Source organism: Hyperolius riggenbachi, chromosome 8 (assembly GCF_040937935.1).
Source record: "Hyperolius riggenbachi isolate aHypRig1 chromosome 8, aHypRig1.pri, whole genome shotgun sequence".
Lineage (NCBI taxonomy): Eukaryota > Metazoa > Chordata > Amphibia > Anura > Hyperoliidae > Hyperolius > Hyperolius riggenbachi.
Genome location: NC_090653.1, coordinates 273,402,236 through 273,428,001, shown reverse-complemented (window position 1 = coordinate 273,428,001; position 25,766 = coordinate 273,402,236). Strand labels below are relative to the sequence as shown.

General features: G+C 44.9%; 1 protein-coding gene across 4 annotated transcripts in view; it reads left to right on the top strand.

The window, feature by feature from the left end:
* The window catches only part of SETX (senataxin), a 142,081-nt gene that overhangs the window by 61,670 nt on the left and 54,645 nt on the right, over positions 1 to 25,766 (top strand). For all 4 annotated transcript variants that reach the window (XM_068248869.1, XM_068248870.1, XM_068248867.1 and 1 more), the window contains exons 7-10: positions 2,307 to 2,478; positions 5,447 to 5,537; positions 9,985 to 13,698; positions 17,326 to 17,434. In XM_068248869.1, coding sequence (XP_068104970.1) covers positions 2,307 to 2,478; positions 5,447 to 5,537; positions 9,985 to 13,698; positions 17,326 to 17,434 — 4,086 coding nt within the window. The remainder of the gene's footprint in view (positions 1 to 2,306; positions 2,479 to 5,446; positions 5,538 to 9,984; positions 13,699 to 17,325; positions 17,435 to 25,766) is intronic.

Here is a 25,766-nt window from a genome sequence, read left to right as displayed (position 1 = left end):
GGACGTGAATCGGAAATAATGCATGGCAGTGTAACAGCCGGAAGATACAATGATGCAGGTATCTAATAGATGCCAGCGTTCATGGACTCGGGGACTCAATTATGAATGGGAACTGTGTTCCCATTCATTCATCTCCCTGCTAACCTGCGGTAACAGCAGCATGCACCGATGCGCATGCAGAAGCTGGCGGCAGCCGCCCGCTCCCATTGACTAACTTTCGCGGCCCAGGGACTGCATATGAAGTTTCCCAGAGCTTGATTATATTGCACCCGGTGCAGTAATTAGTTAAATATAAAATAAATCCATTGGCTATTAAAAAAATAAATCATTTTTAGGAGTGGGAAGGGTGTTATGGGCTTGGGCAAGGTTCAACCCCTTAACCCTCCTGGCGGTTTGCTAAAAATCCGCCAGGGGGCAGCAAATCTTTTTTTTTTTTTTTTTTTTCATGTAGCGAGACAAAGTCTCGCTACATGATAGCCGCTGCTCAGCGCATCCCCCCAGCCCCTCCGATCAGGAGATCCCGTTCAAAGAACAGGATCTCCTGACGGGGCGGGATGACGTCACCGACGTCGTGACGTCAAAGGGGATTCCGATCCACCCCATAGAGCTGCCTGGCACTGATTGGCCAGGCAGCGCACAGGGTCTGGGGGGGGGGGGGGGGGGGGGCGGCTCGGCGGGTAGCGGCGGCGATCGGGCACTGCACGCAGCTAGCAAAGTGCTAGCTGCGTGCAGCAAAAAAAAAAAATATGCAAATCGGCCCAACAGGGCCTGAGCGGTGCCTTCCGGCGGCATAGCCCGAGCTCAACTCGGGCTTACCGCCAGGAAGGTTAAGAGATAATACAGGGAAAGCCGAAGTATGAGAAACCCCAAGGATGGTGTGAAATGAAGGTGTTACGTTCTCGTTGAAGACAATTTGGATAAATACAATTATTAGTGCACAAAGCATGTTTTCCCAGTCGCTGCCAAATTTAATAGGTGCAAACGTTCCTACGTAGCTCAATGTTCTAAGTGCTTAGCCCATTTATCTACTTTGGGCGGCCACTAATGATCCAATCTTTTTCATCCAATCTTACCATTTCTATGTAATATAAGGTAACTGCCTGAAGTATCTATTCAGTATATTCACTCAATTTACCCCTATACTACATAGATTTGGTAAGATTGGATGAAAAATATTGGATCATTAGTGGCCACCCTTAGAAAGATTTGCACATGATGAAGCCAGCAGCCGCCGGTGTAATGCGTCACGTGCACAAATATTTGTATCACAACAGTGTCTTAGGGCTCTTTCACACTAACTGCTGATCTGTGTGTTATGACGGATCACTCCTAGGTAACTTTCAGGTTACCTTACATATTAGACAAAGTGTTCCAGAGCGTTAAGTTGTAATGCATCTGGCAGCTTTTAGTCGGGTGAATTATAACTAGCGTCGCTGATTGGCGTCAAACCATAACTTCCCAATGTCACGCCGGAAGTAATAATGCGTGCACGAAATCTGGTTCATGCACGCGTTATCTAATGTTAAAGAGCCCTAATGAAACCTAAGCACACCTTCATTTGATGTTATCCTTGGGATGCCTTGGATGTGAAAATATTGAAAAAAGTGAAATACCTTTTTATATTCTGTATGTACGGAGGACGCCATCCATGCCCTCCCATTCATTCCGCCTTGTCCCCCGCTGTAATACCGGCCCCGGTCAGGTCCAGACCCCTCCGAACAGGTCGGATCCTCATTCCCCCCTCAATATGGCCGCCACAGATTGTCGCAGCTGCGCAGGCCGCATAGCGCGATTGCGGCTGCGCAGCTCTATGGCCTCCTCCCGATGTGCCTGATGTATGATGTAGGAGGCCCCAGAGCTGCGCAGCCGCAATCTCGTCTGTGCGGACTGTGCAGTCGCGGCAGTCTGTGGCAACCATATTGGAGGAATGAGAACCTGACCCGTACGGAGGGGTCGAGACCTGACCGGGGCTGGTATTACAGCAGGGGGCAAAACGGAATGAATGGGAGGGCGTGGATGGCGTCCTCCGTAGATGCAGAGTATAAAAAGGTATTTAACTTTTTTCAATATGTTCACATTGTAAATCCTTTAAGCACAACAGAGCCCACAAACAGCCTAAGTTGGCCTTCACCACTGTGAGTACTGCCGTTGATTTGTGCTGGTTCCTTCAGTTCCTGATAACCGGGATTCTACTGTTTATCGCTCCATATAATGTTCACTCCTGCCATACAGAGTACAGCAGGAGAACTGAATCCGTGATATACCCAGCATACATGATTTCTATATGTTATGTTTGCTTGTTTTAGATGAGAGCAAAAATCCCTTTTGGCCAGCACTTCACTGCTTCATGACCATCCTTGACCGCTTAGGATCCAAAGTCTGGGGGCAGCTCATCGATCCCATCCAGGCCTTTCAAACCATCACATCAAGCCCCAGCTACAACAACGAGATCGAGAACATCAGGAAAAGCTGCAATAGGTATGTGGGCTTCAAAAACCAAGGAGCAATGCACATTGCCTGCCTGTCTTGCTTATCTACTGCATCTAGTACTTTTAGGCATAGACCCTAACCAAGCATGCAGATCAGATGTTTGAGACAGGGAACACACTTGACTGTTTTCGTGCGCGTTTTCTGCACAGAAAAACTGAGAACTCATGTTAATCAATGAGCTAGTACACACTTAAGATGTAGTTCGTGCGCAGAAAAAAAACTGACATTCTGCATCATGACTCTGCACATTTTGTCAGTTTTCTCTATCAATTACATCAGCTGCTGTGAAAAAACGTGCGCGTTTTCCTGCATAGAAACACACTTGGTGTGCAGAAAAGTATGCAGAAAAACGCGTGCAGAAAACTGAAAGACAAGTGTGTTCCCTGCCTGATAAAAAATCTGTCACGTTTACCTGCATGCTTGTTTCAGGTGTGGGATTCAGACACTACTGATACCAGAATTGTGTGTGTGTGTGTGTGTGTGTGTGTGTGTGTGTGTGTGTGTGTGTGTGTGTGTGTACACGCCACCAAGACCCCAAACAATGGCAATCTCAGCTAAACTGTCAAACTGAACAAAAATAGGCATGTACACTACGCCTACCTTCTCCACACTACTCAAAGACCTCGGCCACATGTAATTAAAGTGAACCTTAACCCTGGGGGATAAAAAGTTCCACTTACCTGGGGGTTCCCGAGCCCCCTGCAGCCGTCCTGTGCCCTCGCAGCCAGTGATGAGCACCAGATGAAATCCGAATGGGTTGTATTCGGATTTCACATCCGGATAATTGTTACACCTGAGCGTGTGTGTCTGGGGGGGGTGGGGTAGTAGTCATGCGACTACAAACACTTCCTCCTTCCGGTTTGAAGGAGGAAGTGTAGTAGTCACGTGACTCAGCTTGGAACGCAGGGTGGGACGGGTTAAAGAAGACTGCTTCTGGGTAAGTTTAACAGTCACCCCCATCCGTATGAACTCTGAATAAAACCCATTCGGATTTCATACGGATTGGATCCGGAGCTCATCACTACTCGCAGCTCCTCGATTGTCCTCCAGTCTCCTAGGAGAAAAAGTTAAAGCGAACCTTAACCAAGGGGGAAAAAAGGGTTCCCCAAGTCCCCTACAGCCATCCTGTGCACTCACAGCTCCTCGAGTGTCCTCCGGTCCCCGCTGCGTGTTCGTTTCATTTCCTGACAACGTGTACTCTTCTTCGCCGTCCCTGCCGTCAAGCGTGTCCTGTGCAGGCGCAAGCATACTGCGCCTGCACATGACACACTTGACGTCAGAGAAGGTGAAGAAGAGTACACGTTGCTGGGAAATAAAAACGAACCCGCGGCGGGGACCGGAGGACACTCGAGGAGCTGCAAGAGCACAGGATGGCTGTAGGGAACTTGGGGAAGCCGCCTTTTTTTTTTCTTTTCTCTTTCTCTCCCTCTTGGTTAAGGTTCCCTTTAACTTTTTCTCCTAGGAGATAATTTTTCATCTTCTCTTTAAAATAACTTTTCAGCACTTTTCTATTGAAAAGGTACCAAAATGTAGGTGGAAAAAAGGACTATCAGAATTATTTTGAGTATTTTCTCGCTTGCTGATGGTTCAAAAGGAATTTTATTCAGAAGGTGGGAACATATCACCTAGGAGAAAACATTGATTGCATTCCTGTTTCATGACGTTAGCCGAAGCTCTGGTACAAAAGCAGATACTTACCTGAAGAGAGGGAACCCTCAGGATCCTATTGAGGCTTCCCTCGTTGTTCTGCTGTCCCCCATCGCTGAGCGTGGCGTGGATCCTCTTCTGCATTCATGGCTGTGCAGTAGACACTCGAACCTGCCCATGCAGTAGCACAGAGCTGTGGGCTTCGTGATAATGTGCATGCATGGGAGGGCTCAAGCTTCTAATGCGCCATGAATGCGGAAGAGGAGCCATGCGGCCCCGATGTGGAGGAGGGCTGCGCTCAGCAACAGGGGGACTGCGGACCACAGAGGGAAGCCTCAGTAGGATCCTGAGGCTTCCCTCTCTTCATGTTGATTGCCTATTTTGAATTCGAGCTTTGGCATTAAGCTGTAATAATTTATTTAAGCGGGATTGTCGGCCACAAAATCAAATTCCATTTACCCCCTGCTCTGTGTTTATTATGCAGTCTACATCCTGACCCTGCATTGCAAGCATTCCAATGTAAGCTCACAAGGGCAGGGGCGCTCTCCCTCTTTTGTGTCTTGGAATTCATCATGTTACTTTTGTCACGGTCGATACCAATTCTGTATTTTGTCACTAATAATGTATTTTGTATATTGGTGTATTCCATCTGTCTGTGTTATTATGTACCCCTTTTATTTATTCATACTTTGTACAACTCCACGGAATATGTTGGCTCTTTATAAATCATCAATAATAATCATAAATGTTTCTGCTGTAATTCATCTTATCTCAGTCAGCCTGGCTCCTTTCTTGTACATTGCCAGGGAGAAGGAAGCTTATCTCTCCTTCCGTAGCCAATCAGTGGGCAGTTCAGTGTGACACGAGGCTGAGAAGGGAACTAAACCTCACCCCTCTGCAGAAGCTTCTGAAATACAACCTTTGCTGTGCTCATGTGTTTCCAAAGCAAGCTACATATGACTGCAGTTTCGGGAGGAAAGAGAGGAAATGACATAAAAAATTGGCTTCAGTCAGAGGCAGTAAAGATGGAAAATGCCTGGAACAGTTTTCTCTTTATTTACTATATAATATTCACTCAAATCAAAACATGGACAGCACAGTACATAAGTTATGTAAGTAGATCAAGTAGTTGTCTACTTATGAGATGTTTGTTTTCCTGAGATAGTATGGCAGCCCCTCCTGCTTTATTCTCTGGCTCAGAGCAAGCATAGTTATCAGGAGTTCAGACTCGATTGACTGCATGCTTATTGTATACATGCTACTCTAAAGGAGACACTTACACCGTTTCTTGTTACTCCTTTTTCATAAGGCCAACAAAGCATGAACCCGATGCAGAAGATGAGGACCTCGTATCCTGCAGTCAAGCTGTGTACAATTTCAATACTGAGAAAGTTAAAAAGGTAAAATGTTTTCTTAGGGCATACCTCAGATAATCGTGACATTGTATCTTACAGTAACTTACATGCTTCAAGCTAATGGGAAGCAAAAAACAAAAACCCCAAAAATATTTACTTAAGGAGAGGGAAGGCTCTGGGTCCTGTAGAGCCTTTCCGCACCTCTCATGGTCCACTCGTTCCAGTGGTGGCTCCCCCACGAGAGGCTTTGGGAGCCCGAGTGCTCCTGAAGACGGGTGGCTCCATACTGCGCATGCGCGAGAGAGCGTGCTCACGCATGCACGGTACGGAGCGTCCCGTGTTCAGGAGCACTCAGGCTCCCAAAGATTTCCGAAACCTCCTGCAGCAGCATAGGGCAATATTTGTAAATTTGTAATTTGTAAACGCAGGAGGTTAACCCTATGTCTGCTTTTTTACTTAAATAAGTATTGATAGCGAATTAAAAACGGGTATGTTTGAAAAATATTTATAAACAATTATGAAGTACTCTTAGGGCTCTTTCACACTCGGAGCTGATCCGTGCATTTTGATGGATCGCTCATAGATGGGATGCGTTCAAAAAGGTAACATGAAAGTCTGTTTGCCTTTCATGGTAACTTTCACATTAGACAAAGCGTTCCAGAGCGTTATTGTAACACATCTGGGAGCTTCTTAACATCCAGTCACAGCGTTTTCCTTTCGGGTGAATAAGAACTACTGCCGCTAATCATCGTCGCACCGCAACTTCTCGACGTCCTGCCACAGGTCATTAACGTGTGCACAAAATCGGTTTGTGCACGCATTTGGCAATGTGAAAGAGCCCTTAAGCAATATGAATGTGTCAAGGGGTACTTGAGAGGATGTTACTCACAAAATCGGGTACTTGGCCGACAAAGTCATTAATAAAGTTCTTGCTGTAATAATGTTGAGAAACACTGTTCTAGGCCACTTGAGTTGAAGAGTAAACGAGAAAAGGAACACAAGTTTTTGTGGATGACCTAATAGTCATGCAATATAATTATTTGCCAGAAAAGTAAAAATTCAGGTTTCTAGAGGGTTCTTTAATGGGATCAAAGAGAGCAACTATTGGATAAAGATTTTCGATTAGATCCAAATAATTCCCTTTCAGCCCAAGACAGCCCCTTTGCATACACATTAATAAAATCCAGGCAGCTCCAACTGCAAGTTGGCGATCATCTGGGAGGCAGGTGTGTCATCCAGGAACATTGTTCTATGGGGAGAGGAGCACACATTTAATACCCTGCGCACACTGAATATACCCATATGGGTTTTGCCATCACAACTCCAAGTGAGAATATTCCATGGCTGGCTATCCCTCCATACATCTTTTTGCAATTTTAGTCTCTCCTTGTTGTCCAACTTTTTTGAGCAGCACCTGGTCTTTGGACACACTCAAATCGCTCCTTTGGGTCCCGCCAAGTGTAATCTTCAATAGTCCTCATTAATCAGACCCATGGGATAGAGAGTAAAGCCAAGTACACACCAATCAGTATTGGCCAATTTTACCACCTACATGTATTATAAGAGCTTACCTAAAATTGACCAATAATTGGTTATTTAAAGGGACACTTAAGTCAAACAAAAAAAAAGAGTTTTACTCACCTGGGGCTTCCAATAGCCCCCTTCAGCTGTCCGGTGCCCTCACCGTCTCCCTCTGATCCTCCTGGCCCCGCTGGCAGCCACTTCCTGTTTCGGTGACAGGAGCTGACAGGCTGGGGACGCGAGTGATTCTTCGCGTTCCTGGCCACAATAGCGCCATCTATGCTGCTATAGAATATATCATATACCATATAGCAGCATAGAGGGTGCTAATGTGTCTGGGAACGCGAAGAATCACTCGCGTCCCCAGCCTGTCAGCTCCTGTCACCAAAACAGGAAGTGGCTGCCAGCGGGGCCAGGAGGATCGGAGGGAGACGGCGATTGCACCGGACAACTGCAGGGGGCTATTGAAAGCCCCAGGTGAGTAAAACTCATTTTTTTTTGTTTGACTTAAGTGTCCCTTTAACCACTTCACCACTGAGGGGTTTTACCCCCTGAGCACCAGAGCAATTTTCACCTTTCAGCGCTCCTTCCATTCATTCGTCTATAACTTTATCATTACTTATCGCAATGAAATGAACTATATCTTGTTTTTTCCGCCACCAATTAGGCTTTCTTTAGGTGGGACATTATGCCAAGAATTATTTTTTTCTAAATGTGTTTTAATGGGAAAATAGGAAAAATGTGGGGAAAAAAATAATTATTTTTCAGTTTTCGGCCATTATAGTTTTTAAATAATGCATGCTACTGTAATTAAAACCCATGAAACGTATTTGCCCTTTTGTCCCGGTTATAAAACCATTTAAATTATGTCCCTATCACAATGTTTGGCGCCAATATTTTATTTGGAAATAAAGGTGCATTTTTTTCATTTTTGCGTCCATCCCTAATTACAAGCCCGTAGTTTATAAAGTAACAGTGTTATACCCTCTTGACATAAATATTTAAAAAGTTCAGTCCCTAAGGTAACTATTTATGTATTTTTTTAATTGTAAATTTTTTAAATATTTTTTTAATTACAAAAAAAAAATGGGGAGTGTGGGAGGTAATGAGTTAATTTTATATGTAAAAGTCATTTATTTGTATGTGAAAAATGTGTAGGGTGTAGTTTACTATTTGGCCACAAGATGGCCACAGTAACTTTTTGTTTTAATGCGACCTCCAAGCTTCCTTCCGGAAGCTTGGAGGAAGAATAAGGAGGCTGGACACGTGAGTTTTTTCTCACAATGATCGCGCTGCCCATAGGAGAGCAGCTGATCATTGCGGGGCTTAGATCAACGAACGGGAATGGATTTTCCCGTTCATTGATCTCTGGGCGAGCGGGCGGCGGCGTGTTTACTAGCGGCGGGCGGCGTGTTTACGAGCGGGAGCGCGGGCAGCGTCGGGAACGCGGAAAGTACGTGTTTCTCCGTCCCTGGTTGTTAAAGGATGGAAAAAGGGGCGGAGAAATACGTACGCGCGGGGGTAAAGTGGTTAAGATTGGATACTTGTATTGGGCTTAATTGAGCAAGTAACATTTCCTCCTGAGTTTTCTTTTAGAAAATAACTTTTCAGCACTTTACAACTGAAAGCGTACCAAAAAGTAGGTGAGAAAGTGCTATCAGAATTATTTTGAGTACTTGCTTACTTACTGGTGGTTTAAAAGGCATTTATTGACAAAGGTGTGAACATATCACCTAGTTGGTTGTTCCAAGGCCTTGTCTCTGTGAGCGTTCTTGCTCCTAGCAATACAAACCTCCATGATACAGAATGAGAAAACAATATTTAAAGTTAATTTCAATGACTAGTATAATTATAGGACATTAATTCAGCGCATTCCTAGAGTTCTCCTTTAAGCCATGCTTTTTTTACTGCAGTGTACATTTTATAATAGCACTTTGTCTTGTCTTTTATGGCGTTAAAGCAGAGGTGAGCAAACTTTTTGACTCTAGGGCCTCATTAGGTTTTCAAGTTTTCCCAAGGCTAAGGGCTTGAGTTTCTCCCAAAACAGTTAGGCCAAGTATCCATAAAGGTAATTGGACAAGGTTCAACACCAACCCCGCCCCCCCCACCCTAAAGAAATAAGGCAGTGTTCCTCCCCAGCTACATGCAAAGTTGCGAGCAGGGCTTAAATGCACTTCTTTACCTGCTTGCAGCTTCCTGGACCCTTCAGCCATGCACTCAGTTATACTCTATTGCCACAGCAGCATCATGTGACCTGCAGGTAGAGGCCGCAGGTCACATGACACCACTGTGACCATGGAGATAAAACACTGGTTTTGTGGCTGCAGGGAGGTCTGTGCTGGAGATTGCGAGCTGGTGAGGAATTGCATTTTAAGTTTTGTCTGCCCAACCCTGTGTGAAAGGGTTCCTGTGACTTTAAAAACAGAAATGTTAGATACTCGCCTTTGTAGAGGGAAGCCGCTGAATAATCCAGTGCCTCTCCTGTCCACCTCTCCATTCCACCGTTGGGCCCCTCTGAAGCTACTCGTCAAAGGCTTGTTGATGGCAACGTGGGCTCACTGTGCAGGATAGTACCTGTCTTTGCTGTAGCAGGAAGCCACTTGGCCTTGGTTTTTTCCGACAAGCACGAGTGGCTCCAGACTGCTGTAAGCTGTCCTGCGCAGGGTAGCTGTGCTTGTTCATGTATTTGAGCACATCTGTGAACTACCAGAGGGTCCCACCAACCACCAGTTGTCTCCAGGAGGATGCAGAAATCCTCTGGAGGATTCAGTGGTTTCCCTCTACTGAGGTAAGTATCAAACGTTTTACTTTTAGCAAAGTCACAGGTTTGCTTTAGAGAGTCCGCTATAGCTGACTACATCTAAAATATTTTTACCTGAATTCAACCGCACCAGAATTGATTTAATTTGTTAAATTATCAGTAGCTGAAAAATGTTTATATTTCAGTAATTTTTTTTTCTGTCCCCTACAGGACACTGGGTGGAAAAGTGCAATTTGTCCTGAGTATTGCCCCAACATGTATGAAGACATGCAGAGTCTCACCAACATTCTTCAGTCTGACATCGGTCAAGATATGCGTGTCCACAACAGCACATTCTTGTGGTTCATTCCTTATGTTCAGTCTGTCATGGACCTTAAAGACTTGGGAATTGCTTACATCATGGAGGTGATCCATCATCTCTGCTCCGAAATAAAGGATGCCTTCTCCCAGAGTCAGTGTGACAAAGTGACTGAATTTTTTGTCCGGGTCTTGGTGTCCATCATTGAACTGCATCGAAGTAAAAAGTGCCTTCATTTCCTCTGGGTTAGTTCTCACAAATGGGTTGAAATCATCCTTAAGTGCGCTCTGCTTCCATTTCAAGATGTGCTGTCTAGATCCACCTCAAAAATATCATCAACCTCCGCTGTGTGCTCCTCCCCAACGTCACAAACATCCCTATCTTCTGTTCAGTTTGCTTGCATCCACTTGATTAGGAGCCTGTTGCGAGAAGGTTACCAGCTGGGGCAGCAAGCAAACTACAAACCCTATTTAGACAAATTCAACCTCATTATTAGAGGTAGCACACCCAGAACTTTGGACCTCAGCAGGGCAGAGATTCAAGGCTTGCAAACTTGTCTCACGCAGATCATTAAAAGTATGAAGGACAAAGCATCCATTTCTCCCAATTCTCCTTCTGAGGCAAACCCATCATGCAAGACTCAGGCAGTACCCTTTATAAAGACTGAAAGGATTGATGAGGACGATGCATGGTATGGATCCAGTATTTCTTCTGCAGGCACGGCAGTCACTGTTCAGGCTGTTAAGAAAGAACCTCTTGACAAAATTAAAAAAGAAATTGAATGTGATTATTCCATTCCTGGGTGTAGTTCCGATTTCCAGACTTCTATTAAGCAGGAAAAGATTGATACAGAAACTTTAAGATCTACCCAGGAGAAATCGGGGAAAATGCAGACGGGTTGGCAAGCCAGATTATCTGAAGTCATGGCTAAAACTAGTTCCAAGTTAAAAACGGCAAGCACAGACTCAGAAAGTAATATTAGCAGCAGCACCGGTAATAGCTCCAAGCCAGTGTTAAAGCATTGCGATGTGAATATAAAGAAGGAGAGAGATTTGGTGGCAGAAGCAGAAAGTTCTAGTAGTGAAAGTTACATCAGTGAGTCAAGTGACAGTGAAGAAAATGCACCTTTGAAAGAATTTAACCAAGACAATCAGAATTGGTGTCAACAGTCCAGTCCTGACCGCCTTCCGGTCAGCGAGCAGCTTAAGAGATTGTCTTTGGAGAACGGCTCCACAAACAAATTTACAAAGAGTGGATTTCAAGAAAAGGATGCAGCAGTCTCTTCTAACCTTTTAGAAAATAATATGGACTGCGTAATGGACAGTGAAACAGATGATGAAAATGTTCCGTTATCTAAAGTTAGGGAAAAACTTTTGGTTAAAAATGGCAAAAAAATAGATGCTAGTGTTTTATCCGAGGTAGGACAAGATCCTAAGTTGTCTTCTGGTTCCGATGAGGTGACACCTCAGCATGACTTTTGCACTATAAAGAGAAAAGTCCAAAGCACCAAGACCTCTTCTACTAAATCGGAATCCTCACATGGTGATATCATAACCATTTCTGATGACTCTGATGACGGCGAGGAATTGCCTAGTCTCAAGTCTGTCAAATCTGAGAAACAAGAAATCTGCCAAGGTACTTCAGATACTCCGCTACTGAAAAAAGATCAAATAAAGAATGAGCCAACATATCCAAATTATGACGAGTATGAGTCCCAGTGTTTTGAATTTGAAACAGAAGAGGAGATCTATTCTGTGTGGAGTGATTCACAGCTGGAGACAGCTAAGGATCCCCAAAAAAGTAGATCTTCTGGTCCAGAAACTAAACCTACAGATGATACCGACCAAGGAAACAACTTTGATCAGTGGGGCTATGATACAGATTATATTTGTGATGACGTGATTCAAAAGGCTGCAGAAGATGCAGAAAAGCATTTCAAAGCATCAACATCTTCGGCAATGTTTGAAAGTGGCACTACCAAATCCTCTTGCGAGAGGTTGAAATCCAATATGTTTTATGGAAAGAGTTCAAATGAATCGGTCTCAAAATATGTCAAATCTGATTCTAAAAGCAAGACCACTTTAACCAAGGACCATTTACATAAAAAGAGTAGAAAGGTAGAAACCTCAACCCACAAAAAGCCATTAACTGCAAAACCAAACACATCTAAAAGCCCACTAAAAGTACAAGAATCTGGTGGGGCGATCAGAAGCCCACGGAAGGCTTTCCCTGCTGTTGTGCCACCAAAGAAAACACGTATATGTCCTGATCCAAGCACAACTGTAGAAAAACTGCACCTTAAAAAGGCTCCACGGAAAGCTTTTGACCTTTCTCAGCGTTCCCTTGATAGCCTGGCTGAACTACGAAACCATGGGAAGTCTGCTGGGTTTGTTGAGGCCAAAAGACCGAAGTCAAAATTCATTCCTCCACAGTCCCTTTCGTCCAAAGGGAACAAAAAGATGTTTGCATGTCAGGATCTTCAGTTCCTTCGACAGTCTAGACCTAAGGACTCAGAGAAGCGGAGATTGAGCAGTAGTGCTGATAGTAGTGGCCAGAATGTTGATGCACCTGCAAAGGACACTGGGCACAAACCAGCAGATGGGTCATCTCCAACCAAGAAGCTTAAAACCGACAAGGTTCGAAAACAAGGACCTCAAAGTCGGGAGTTTGAGAAAGACGTTAGCAATTCTAGCAATAGTTCTCCACGTAGAATTGCTGATACTCCCAAAGAAGATAATGCACGTATGCAACCTGCTGCATTAAGAACAGAATCAGCTTCTTTACAGGAGAACAACATTGAATCTTCAACTTCAGGTACTGTGGATAATTTTTCTGATTCTGATGATGACCTTTTTTTAACACAGGCAGATCCACTTGATATGGATTTGTGCTCTCAAGTGGAGACTGAAATAAGTGTTGGAATGCCTGAAGATAGTTATGCATCCAGTGTTGTCGATCATTCCTCATCCGTCCCTCAGGCACCCGAAGTATCAACATGCAAAAATAAGGAAAACTCTGAGTCTATCACAGCTTCTGGTGAAACGTATTCTACGCTTTCTTCCCCAAAGAAAACTGATGATCATGTGTTTGTCAAACCTGGCTTGCCCCCTTCTCTTCAAAAACCGGCCAAACCATCCACCACCAAAGTTTATAGCTCTGGGGCAACATCTCGGACTGCCAGCCTAACAAAAGATCTTGAAAACCTCCCAAAGTACCCAATGCCTGTAAAGGCTAAAACTCCTTCTGCGAAACCATCTGTGTTGCCATCAAATATACAACCATCAAAGATACAACCACTTGTACCCACCAAGGCCCCAGTGTCTCTGAACATGGGCAGTATTCTCCAGCCCCTGATTAACCAAAACAACATCCCTGCACAGTCAAGTTCAAACAATACTAAGATCACTGGCGCAATTGGCGTAAGTCAAGCACCATCGAGGGATTACGCTTGGTTGATGCAACAAGTGCTCCACTGGAATTATGAAATGTTCGAAAACATCTCACAGTTTGGGCCTCCCAGCACTCTTTGTGATCTGCCACTACTGAAGGTGCCTCTCAGGTTTTCAGGCTTCGATGAGTATTTCAGTGTCTTTGTCCCACTGATGCTTCTGAACACATTTGAATCGGTAAGGCCTTATTTTGCTTCTTTCTTTTTTTTTCATTAGTGTGCAAATGTAAGTGTATGATTGAACGATGAAGTTTCATTGGTCATCTGATTTTGTGACCTTTGCAACTGCTTTATTGAATTAACCCGATAAAACTATTTTCAAGAAAAGGGTGCTTTTGAAAAATTAAAGTGTACACAAGGTGACATGTGACATGATGAGATAAACGTGTATGTACAGCACACAAATGGCTATAAAAATAATATAAATATTTATAAAAAAATAATAATAAACACTTGGGGAGCGATCAGACCCCACCAACAGAGAGCTCTGTTGTAGGGGAGAAAAGGGGGGGGGGGGGGGGTGTCACTTGTGTGCTAAGTTGTGTAGCCCTGCAGCTTGGCCTTAAAGCTGCAGTGGCCAATTTAACAAAAAAGGGCCTGGTCTTTAGGGGGGTTTAACACTGCGGTCCTCAAGTGGTTAAAGGATAGCTGTGCTTTTAAAGTTCACCTGTTATGGCTTTTTTTTTTCCTCATCAAAGTTAGAATACCCACCTTCCCTGAATAAACATGAGCACCCTTAATTTACTTCCTCCTGCTTCCTTACACCATTCATGGTGCCTCCATGTCACCACTGGAACTTTTGGGGGTTCCAGTTAGGAATGATCAATGAGATGCAAATAATTCTGAGTTGATGCAGGATTATTCAGATTTATGCAGCTTGAAGATGGAAAAAATCAAATTCCACCTTGATGAAGTTCAGTTGAATAATTTTCAAGCTGCACACATTTGCATAATTCTGCCACACCTCTGAATTATTTGCCTCTCGATGACTATCCCTAGTCCTAGTATTGTGGGGAGGTTTTGGGATACACATTTTAGGAAGTGGAGGTTACGTGTGTGTGTGTATGTGTGTGTGTGTGTGTGTGTGTGTGTGTGTGTGTGTGTGTATAGGCCTTACAGAGACACTGAAGCGAAAAAAAAATGATAAAATGAATTGGTTGTGTACTATGAATAATTACTAGAAGATTAGCAGCAAAGAAAATATTCTCATATTTTTATTTTCAGGTATATAGTGTTTTTTTCTAACATTGCATCTTTCTATAATATGTGTAGATTACACAACACTCAGCATTCAAAATGATTTTTTCAGAGCAGTTTGTGAACTAATGACCTCTCCTCTGGCAGAGAAAAAGAAAATTGTTCACTAACAGTTGAGATAAGTCAGAAGACAGCCCTCTCCACGACTTTGAAAGTCATAGAGCTTAATGGCTTATTGCATAGAGATAACAACTGGAGTTTCTTAACTCCTCCTGTAATGGAAACAATTAGACTGATGTATCTGATCTTAATGTTTTATTTCTTAGCTGTACTACACATACAAATCATAATATCATAATTTTTTTTCCTCTTCAGTGTCTCTTTAAAGTGAACTGTGCACTTCTTTTTAAAACTTCCCCGTAACGGGCTTGGAGTGCTTTTGAGGGTGCAGCAGGCAGGATACCAGAGGTGAGCGGTATATGGAGGCTGCCTTATTTATTTCCTTGTAAACAATGCCAGTTGCCTGGAAGTCCTGTTGATCTTCTTGTATAAGTCGTGTCTGAGTCAAAACCCTGGAACAAGTATATGGCTAATCCAGTAAAACTTGAGTCAGATGAGTCAGAGTACCTTATCCTGCTGCATGCCTGTTCAGGGTCTATGGGTATAAGTATTAGAGACACAGGATCAGCAGGACTGCCAGGCAACTGGTATTGTTTAAAAGGAAATAAATATGGCAGCCTCCATATCCCTCTCGCTTCGGGTATCCTTTAAGAGGGCTGCTCAGTAGCTCCCTTCTATATATGGAGGCCCTCTTTTCTATTTCCCTGTGCCATGAAACCTCTGTAATCTCCTATGTCCATGGCAGACACCATGCATGTCGGGAGAAGTGGTTCCCATTGATGTGATTACATCTCTTGGCTGGGAGATGTAACCACATCAAGGAACTACATCTCCCAGCATGCATCGTACATCCTCAGTATGTATTGCAGCTGTCATGGACACTGGAAGTCACCCCGGGAATTTCAACCTGTGGCAAGGGGACACAGAGGATGGAGTTCTCCATATGGACGAGGGTGCTTCGGGGCAGGTAAGTAAATGCTTGCTGACCTGCATTTGTCCATACAATTAAAGTGTACTTAAGATGTGTACTTGAGATGATGGGGGAAAAAAATTATACATACCTGGGGCTTCCTCCATCCCCCTTAAAGCGGATCCGAGATGAAAAACTAACTATAACAAGTAACTTGTCTATATATCTTATCTAAAGTTTAGATGGTTTACACAGCAAATCTAGCTGCAAACAGTTTTAATAGAATATGATTATTCCTGTGATACAATGACAGCAGCCATGTTGTTTGTAAACATTACACAGAGGCAGGCTTATCTGTATCTTGAGCCATCAGCCTAATCCCCTCTCCTCCCTCCTCCTCTCTGCCTCTGAAATCAATGGCTAGTAACACCTCCCCCTCCTCCTGCCAGACTGAGCTCCCATGAGCCCTTGCTACTGCCAAGGCTCTCTGAAAACCCGTGGGAGTGGCTTTTTTAGTTTATAGGGAATTAGAGTATTAAAACAAAAACTAAAAAGTATTTGGCTTGAGGAATGCCCTATAAACAATAGGAAAGGAACACAATTCTGCAATGAGTAAAAGTTCACTTCGGATCCACTTTAAGGCTGATTGGTACCTCGCCGTCTGGATACTCAACTGGTTGGCAGGTCGGTAAATCCGGCAGTTAGGTACAGGTGACACAAAGGTGTAGTCCGGCCGTGCACTCCCATGCTCGAGATTGATCTGCGCAGGTGCAGAACAGTCCCGGCGATAGAGGGTGCATACGAGGCGGTGCGCAAATCACCCCCCTAACACATAGTGCTACTATTTAAAACAAGTTGTCCACTAAAATCACTCAGCTCTCCACCCTGAACAATACTGTAAGACTGGGTGTCCTGAATAATTTACTACATTCTAATATGTCACTAGAGTTAATATTTAAAGTGTACCTGAGATGGGTGGTTTGAAAAAATTATACCTACTTGGGGCTTCCTCCAGCTCCCTCCAGGCTGATAGCTCCCCCGCCGTCCTTCTGTGCAGCCTGGATCCTCCGCAATTCAGCCACAAAGTCCTCCGGTCTGGGGTGTATTGCGCATGTGCGGCCGCACGCTCCTTCGTTGTGCTCCCTTGGCCCGGAGCATTCTGCAGTAGTACTGCGCAGGCATGCTCCCGGAGACAGGAGCACAAGGGGAGCTCAGCCAGGCCATACACGGCCAGTCCTGAGTATATATTTTTTTAAAAGGCCCCCCCCCCCCCAGGTTCCCTTTAAGGTTACATTCATTTTTTTTATTATTTTTCTTCATTTGGTCTTTACTGCCATTTAGTTGACATTCACAGACTAGCTGGCTCAAGCAACATGGCCCTTTGCCACTGAACCATGCCAGCTTATTTGGCTTTTTGCATTGGTGGGGTGCCTTGCAATGGGGTGAATAGTTGTTGTTCTGTTATTGGATTACGTGTATAGCAGAATGTAATAGATGTGTTTGTAGATCTCTGCACCCTGTTAAAGCTCAGTGAAAGTCAGTCGGGACTGAGCATGATTACACTCTTGTTTCTTTCAGCTGGCACAGGAATGGAGTGATAAACAACCTGCACTCAGTTCCCATATGTGCAAACTCCACTTACAGAACTTCTGCAAAGAAAACGGGCCAAACAGAGGTGATTTCCAAGGTAAGAGATTTCATGTTTAACTTGCTTAGTGTCTTGTCCTGAGCAGTAGCAATAAATGAAATCGGTACTTACCTAGGGTTTCCTCCAGCCCACTGTAGGCCACGAGGTCCCCCTACGTTTTCCTGGCTCCTCTCTCGGTCACGCTGCTGACTTCATTACCGGCTACATCTGGGCGTCATCATGCCAGCCGCTACGTGTCATCACAGTGGCCAGCATCACAGTGGCCAGCGTGACAGTCCTGTGCATGTCCAGTTTTCTAACTCTGAACCACACATGCGCAGGACTGTCATGCCAGCCGCCACGCGGAGCGTCACCATTCAGGAAGTGTCGGGCCGACACTCGGCCCTGGTGTCGTCGGTAATGAAGTCTGCAGCATGACCGGGAGAGGAGCCAGGGGACCTCGTGGCCTACGGTGGGCTGGAGGAATCCCCAGGTAAGTACCGATTTCATTTATTTCTACTGCTCAGGGTCCCTTTAAAGCTACCGTATATACGCCACTACAAGTCTAGAAATTTAAGTCTGACTCGCTAAATAAAAATAATGTTATTTAGTATTTATATAGCGCCGACATCTTCTGCAGTGCTGTACAGGGTATATAGTCTTGTCACTTGACTTAACTATCCCTCAGAAGGGCTCACAATCTAGTCCCTACCATAGTCATAGGTCCAGGTCAGTATCATGTAGCAGTGTTCCCCAACCCTGTCCTCAACGCCCACCAACAGTGCATGTTTTGTGGAAATCCACAGAGGTAGGTTATCAGCTCTGCTGAGACACTTATTACCCCACCTGTGCATGTTTGTGGTTTTCTGCAAAACATGTACTGTTGGTGGGCCTTGAGGACAAGGTTGGGGAAGTCTGGTTTAGGGGAAGGATACAGAAAGCTGTCTCAGAGATTTCAGCTGTCTATTTCCACAGTTAGGAACATGTTGAGGAAGTGGAAGTGGTTTTCTGCAAAACATGTACTGTTGGTGTGCCTTTTGGGTTGGGGAACTGTGGTGTAGTGTATGTATCGGAGTCTAGGGCCAATTTACAGGGAAGCCAATCAACTTATCTGTATGTTTTTGGGATGTGGGAGGAACCGGAGTGCTCTGAGGAATAATCTGGTCGCCAAATCAGACCTAAATTTCTGACTCCTTGCTTGGGGGGAAGGGTGCACCTCTCTCCCAACCTTTGCAGAGTGAGCCGCAGTGGCCAGCATGCTTTATAACCCCCTCCCACCATTACCTTTTGCTTGTTGAAATGTATCCAGTGGCAAGTGACACTTTTTGATGAACCGAATGCCAAGAAAACACGGAAACAAGGAACAAGGAAAAGGCAGAGAGTGGGGGGTAGGTGCTGGCTACAGTGCTTACTACAGAGGGGGGTAAGGACCACTATCGGGAAAATTGTAGAATGCATATGTATGTTTCTTGCAGAGAAAAATGAGCCATAAACTACTTTTCTCCTATTTTGTTATTGCTTACAGTAAGCAGTAGAAATCTGACAGAACTGACAGGTTTTGGACTAGTCCATCTCTTCATGGGGGATTCTCTGCAATACATGACCTCTTATCCTGAAAAGGATTTATATAAAGATGCAGTAAACCCCCTGATAAAGATGTGAAGTTTCTCTTGTATCTATGGTGGACATTTTGTTTGCTGAAATGAGAAGATTCAGCCATGTTGAATGAAGTCTCTATGCTGCTTAACACTGAACATTGTATTTACTCTGAGTATCGATACATGCAGTTCAGTATGCAGACTGGAATGTTAAGTGAACTTCCCGCTGTTTATTTTCAGTGTTCCCAGCCAGATAAACAGTCTAGTTTCAAGATGGATTACCGGACAATAGACCATACTCGTTGTGGTATACAGTTAATGGTGCTTATTTTAAGACAGATGCATCCCCTTTCCTTGTTTCAGTGGTCACACATAGTTCCTCAATAAATTACCTGGGGGGGGGGGTGGAAATTTTCATTTACATATGGGAGGAGAATTCCAGGAATATGGACTTAACTGTTTCATGTCTACACTGAATATTGATCTGTGTTGTGTTGTATATTTGAAGAGGTGTGTCCGAGTCTTCACTGTCCTTAAAGGGGAACTTCAGCCTAAACAAATATACTGTCAAGTTACATTAGTTATGTTAATTAGAATAGATAGGTAATATAATCTCTTACCCACCCTGTTTTAAAAGAACAGGCAAATGTTTGTGATTCATGGGGGCTGCCATCTTTGTCATGGGGGCAGCCATCTTTTTGGTTGAAAGGAGGTGACAAGGAGCAGGAGACACAGTTCCAACTGTCCTGTGTCCTGATTACCCCTCCCAGCTGCATGCACTAAGCTTCAAATGTCAAATTCAAAATGTAAAAAAAACAATTGCACCAAAACAGCAGAACGAGAACATCATCATCAGAAATCCCATCATGCTTTGCACTGCATCAGGGGAAAAAAGCCCGGCCAGTTTTCTTCTGTGCAGCTAAAAATGAGGCTTGTATAAGAGAAACAAAGTTCTGATGCTGTAAACTGTTAACCTTCCTGGCGGTAAGCCGCGCAGGAGGTTTTCTCCGGCCCTGCTCGGCCGATTTCCTGATTTTTTTTTTTTTTTTTTTTTTTTTTTTTGCTGGACGCAGCTAGCACTTTGCTAGCTGCGCCTGCACACTAATCGCCGCCGACCCGCGCCCGATCGCCGCTATCCGTTGCGGCGCGGGGCCCCCCCCAGACCCCGTGCGCTGCCTGGCCAATCAGTGCCAGGCAGCGCCGAGGGGTGGATCGGGACTCCCAATGACGTCGGTGACGTCATCCCGCCCCGTCGGGATTTCCTGATCGAAGCGGGAGGGGGGATGCCGCTGAGCAAAAAGCTTTATTGGCAGGACCAAATATATTTAGCATTGCCAAAGCAAAACAAAACATTAACATGGGGGGGGGGGGGGCGGGGGTTGTGGGAATAAGGGAAGGATATAGGTATACAGTCCATAGGAGTGTGGAGGATGTAATGGATGGTATGGGGGATGAGATATATAGTCCATAGGGGAGGGGGATATAGGTATACAGTACATATGGGAGGGGAGTATGGGATTATACAGTCCATGTGGTATCATGTTCCTCTTAGTTGGTGGCAGGCAGTGATGTATCGGGCTGCTATTTGCGCAGTTTTTTCCTCTTCCCCCAGTAGGATATAGAGTTTCCTCTCCTCATCTGTGGAGGTGAAATCTGGGATGTGGGGGGAGAGTCTCTGGAAGTGGGTGGTCCTCAATGGTGTATATTTGCTGCAGTGTAGCAGGAAGTAGGCCTCATCCTCCAGGACTTCCTGGTCACATGGCCTGCACAGTCTCTCCTCCCGGGGCTTCCATGTCTGTCTGTGCCGCCCTGTCTCTATCTCCAGGCTGTGGGCACTCAGACGGTACAGGCTCAAGGCCTGTCTGTCTTTGTGGTGGTGTAGCCTCTCCAGATATGGAGCCATTGTGTACTCCCTCTGTAGTGATTAGTAGACAGTGAGTTTCTGGGAGTTCTTTATGTCACTTCTCCATTCCTCTAGGTATCGGTCCTTGCAGCTTTCTATCGTTCCTTTTATTTGGGCTTTTGTCAGCCTGTGTTGGTGGTCTTGGCTGGGCTGGCTGTTGACGCTTTGTTTCAAAGCGCATGGTATGGCCTCGCCACCCTGGCTCAGTGAGGCTTTATGGTAGTAAGTGCTGGGGCAGCTGCTCTGAATATGCGCCCAGTATGAGAGCGCCCTCTGCTGGATAGTCAGCCATAGTGGGAATCTGCCTAGCTCTGCCTGGCAAGCTGAGTTTGAAGTGCTGCGATGGACTTGGAGAAGATACTTGCAGAACTCTAGATGGAAGATTTCTGTTGGACTGGAGTCCCATTTTGATTCGTCAGGATAGGTGAACGGGCCCCATACCTCACTGCTATAGAGCAGGATTGGGTGATGATGCTGTTGAATATCTTTACCCAGACTCTCACCGGTGGTTTTAGGTAGTAAAGTTGCCTTCTGATGGCATAAAATGTTCTGCAGGTTTTTTCCTTCAGGGCCTCTACTGCTGGTTAAAGCTCCCTGTTTGGTTAATTTCCAGCCCCAGGTAGGTGTAACTGTTGGTGGTCACCAGTGGGCAGCCATTTAATATAAATGAGGAAGTGTGCGTTTTTAGATTTTTCCTCTGGAACACCATCACTTTTGTCTTCTTTGGGTTGATGGGCAGTGCCCATGTGGTGCAGAAACTCTCCAGTACTACCAGGCTGTCCTGTAGGCCCCTTTCTGTTGGGGAGAGCAGCAGGAGATCATCTGCATACAGCAGGCACTTCACCTCGTCGTCATGCAGGAGGAGGCCTTGTGCTGGGGAGGATTCCAGGGCTACAGCCAGTTGGTTAATGAATATGTTAAAGAGCGTTGGGCTCAGACTGCAGCCCTGCCTGACTCCTCGACCCTGCTTGAAGAGCGCACTTCTCTTCCCATCCACTTTCACACTGCATTGGTTCCCAGTATATGAACTCTTGATGACAGGTTCTATCTCCTATCCCGCTTTGTAGGAGTTTTAGGAAAAGGCCTGGGTGCCACACCGAGTCAAACGCCTTCTTAAAATCCACAAAGCAAGCGTGTATTTTGCCGCGTGAGCTGTGGACATGGGTCTTGATAAGGCTGTACAGTGTGTAGATGTGGTCGGTTGTGCGGTGGTTTGGCATGAACCCAGCTTGGCTTTTGCTGAGTACGTCCTGCTGTGTGAGGAAGGAGAGGATCCTTTTATTGATGATGCTGTTAAACAATTCCCCAGTGTACTGCTGACACAGATTCCTCTGTTGTTTGCTGGATCGTATCTGTCCCCATTCGTGTAGATGGGTGATCTGAGGCATTCACTCCAGGCCTGAGGAAAGGAGCCTGCACTCAGGATAAGGAGTGTCGCATGTATGTCCGGGGGGCTGTATTTGATCATATCTGGCATCGGTACTACTAGCCTTCTTACATTTTATCAGTTTTGTTCTTTCTCTTATTTCCTGCACCGTGATTGGTGTATCCAGGGGGTTTTGAAAGTCCTTGATTGTCTCCTCCATGTCCTTCAGTTTTGCAGCTATTTGTTTCTGTTCCGGGGTTTGGGCATTTTCTCGGATGTCTTTGTAGAGGTCCCTGAAGTAGTGGAGCCAGATGTGGCCATTTTAGATGTGAAGAGGGCTTTTCTTGGGCTTTGTCCCAATATGGTTCCAGGTCTCCCAGAATAAGTTGTCTTGGAGGAAGTCCTCCAGCTGTTGGAGTTTGTGGGAGATATGGTTTTGTTTTTTTCTGCCTGAGGGTGTCTTTGTATTGCCTCTGTAGGTGGTCATGGGCTTCCCTTAGGTCCCGGTTGTTGGGGTCTCTGTGCTTTTGGTTAGAGGCTGCCCTTAGAGAATTACGTCAAACCTTGCACTCACTGTCAAACCATTTTTGGCACTGTTTATTTGTGGATCTCTTAAAGTTGGTCTGCTTGAGGCCAGCGAGTACTGCCATGTTATATAAGATGTTGCTGAAGTCCTTTACTGCATGGCTGACACCTTGTTTGTTTGGTTCATATAGGTTGGTATGAAAGTTTGTCAGCACTTCTTGGATTTTGGCAGTGTTGGTCATGTTGGTGAATTTGATGGCAGACTCTTTGGGCCATTTGAAGGATGGTGGCAGCTTGTAGAGACCGGTCTGGTGAGGCTGCTGTGTGGTTGGTTTATCGGTGGATTTCAGGTACAGCAATATTTGGTTGTGGTCTGACAGATGTGTTTCAGGGGTGACTATGAGTGCATTGATGTTTATAGGGTCTGTGTCTGTGGCCGCATAATCTACCACACTGCTGCCTACATGGGAGTTCATAGTAAATCTCCCAAGAGAGTGGCCCTAGTTCGCCCATTCATTATGTGTAGGTCGAGGCTCCGGCAAAGGTTCAATAGGGCTTTCCCACTTTTGTTTACTGTCTTATCGTAACTATTTCTCGCTGTCTGTATTAATTCCTGGTAATCGCTCTCCCCTCCAAGTATGTATGTGTTTCCCTCAGAGGTCAGATAATCCTCTGTGCCTTTTCTGGCGTGGTCTCCATAGATGAGCACTCTGCCCTGAGACTGGAAGTGGCTGGCTTCTTTTTGTAGGACCTCATAGATGTCAGGTTTGTAGTAAGGGGACTCTGTTGGGGGGATGTATGCTGCACACAGGTACATGTCGGACTGAGAGGTTAGGGTGGAGCTGTTTATTTTGATCCAGATGTGGCTGTCTCCTCGTTTGGTTGCTTTGATGTGCTCTGTGAGCTCCTCCTTATACCAGATTAGTATGCCTCCTGAACGGCGGCCCTGTTTAATGTTCCTGTTTTTCTGGGCAGATATGGAGAATTCCTGGTACCGCATGGGTACGAAAGATTCATACTCTGCCCAGGTCCATGTCTCCAGGAGGATTTGGATATCAATGTTTTTAAGTCTCTTTTAAAATCTGGATCATTGGTTTTGGATCCAAAAGCTGAGGCGTTCCAGCTACTGATGATAAGGGATGTCATTTTGAGTCGGTTTACCTTGTAATGAGCAGAAATGTTCATAGGACTCAGTATTTTCGGGGGGAGGGTGGACACTATTGTGGGTGTCACCTCAATCTGCCATGTAGGTTGATGAGCAAAGTTCTGATTTCCGCCATGATGCTACCCTCTGTTGCTTTGTGTTGCCATTGTGGGGCAGGCGGTTTCTGGCCCCTGGATCAAGACACTGCCATTGTGGTATACAGTTACTGTAAGTGTAGTAACCTCTGGGTCCTCCTTGTCTTTTATTCTGATTTGTCTCCCATTCGTGATACCATTTTTTTAAATGCTTTTTATGAATTTTTCACAAATTGCAGTATGCCAGGCTTGGGTGTCATGTGTAAAAAATATCAGGTTTGTTCTTACTCTAGGGTTAGAGGAATAGTCAGCAAACAGAGTCTCTGGCATGCTTTTAGCTAGCTTCAGTCTTTCTTCTTTCTTTGCATCATTGCTTTTATTGCCAGGAGAGTAAACAATCTCCAGAGTGCCAGACCTCCTGCTGCTAGATGTGCTGGGCTTATCTGCATCCTGGCTTGCCTTTTGATCTGCCGGCTTCAATGTTACATTGTGAATCCCTTGATAAACTTTTTTTCTTATTTCTAGAAGTAATATTCAGCAGAAATGCCCTTACCTTGTTTTCTGCAGGTTTGGTCAGTTCTGGGGTTACTCTCTGCTGGTGTTAGGATCTGTTGGTTGGCTGGAGCTGGCTGCTGCTGCTTGTTGCTTTTCCTCTGAGTGACACAGCTTGTTTATCCTTTTTATAAGTGGTTATCTTCTCCATTCAGAGCATTTGCTCTTTAATCTTAAAGGTAGCCATACACTGGTCGATTTGCTAACAGATTCGACCAACAGATAGATCCCTCTCTGATCGAATCTGATCAGAGAGGGATCGTATGGCTACCTTTACTGCAAACAGATTGTGAACCGATTTCAGCCTGAAACCGATCACAATCTGTTGTGGTGGTGGTGGTGCTGCTGCCGCCCTCCTCGATCAGATTTCTATTACTGCTTCACACTGCAAATAGATTTTTAATAGATTTAAACTTAAATGCACTCTAGTTGGTCAAACATTGCTAAAGATTCAACATGCCAGATCTTTAAATGAGCCGCACTCAACCATCGGCATCGAGGGCACGTCCTGCCTGTCACGGGCTGGAGGAAGCCCCACGTAAGTGGATTAGTATTTTTATTTTTTTAACCATTTACTGACATCCTAACGTATTAAAACGTCATGCTTACCGCTATTAACGGCAACATGACGGTTTAATACGTCACGCGTTCCCGCCGCTGCTACCGCCGTGTGCCGCTGCCGCCGCTGTTTCCATCGGGATCCCGTGCTGGGTGATTGGGGAAGAAGACCGAACGGTCCTCTACCCAATCGCAGTGCCTGGAGTGAATGGACATGACCGCAAACGGCAGCTACGTCCATTCACAAAAACAGGAAATGTAACGATTAAATAAAGTATAAAAAAAAAAAAGTGAACACTTCCTATAACGTGTTCACTTCATCTTGTGGCCAAAAAGTATATTACACCTACAAAATACATACATTTTCAAGTACATACACATCATTAATAAAATTACACTTCCAACCCCCCCGCACACACACTCACTCACTCACTCACTCTCTCTCTCTCTAAAAAAAAAAAAAACACTTGTGAAAACAAAAATCAGCTTAAAAAAAATAGTTGCCTTGGGGACTCAGCTTTTTTTAATCTATTTTTAATGGGGGAAAATTAATTTATTACATAGGGGCTTGTAATTATGGCCAGAGCAAAAAAAAAAAAAAAAAACAGAACAGAAAAATAACACTTATATTTCAAAATAATATACTGTCGC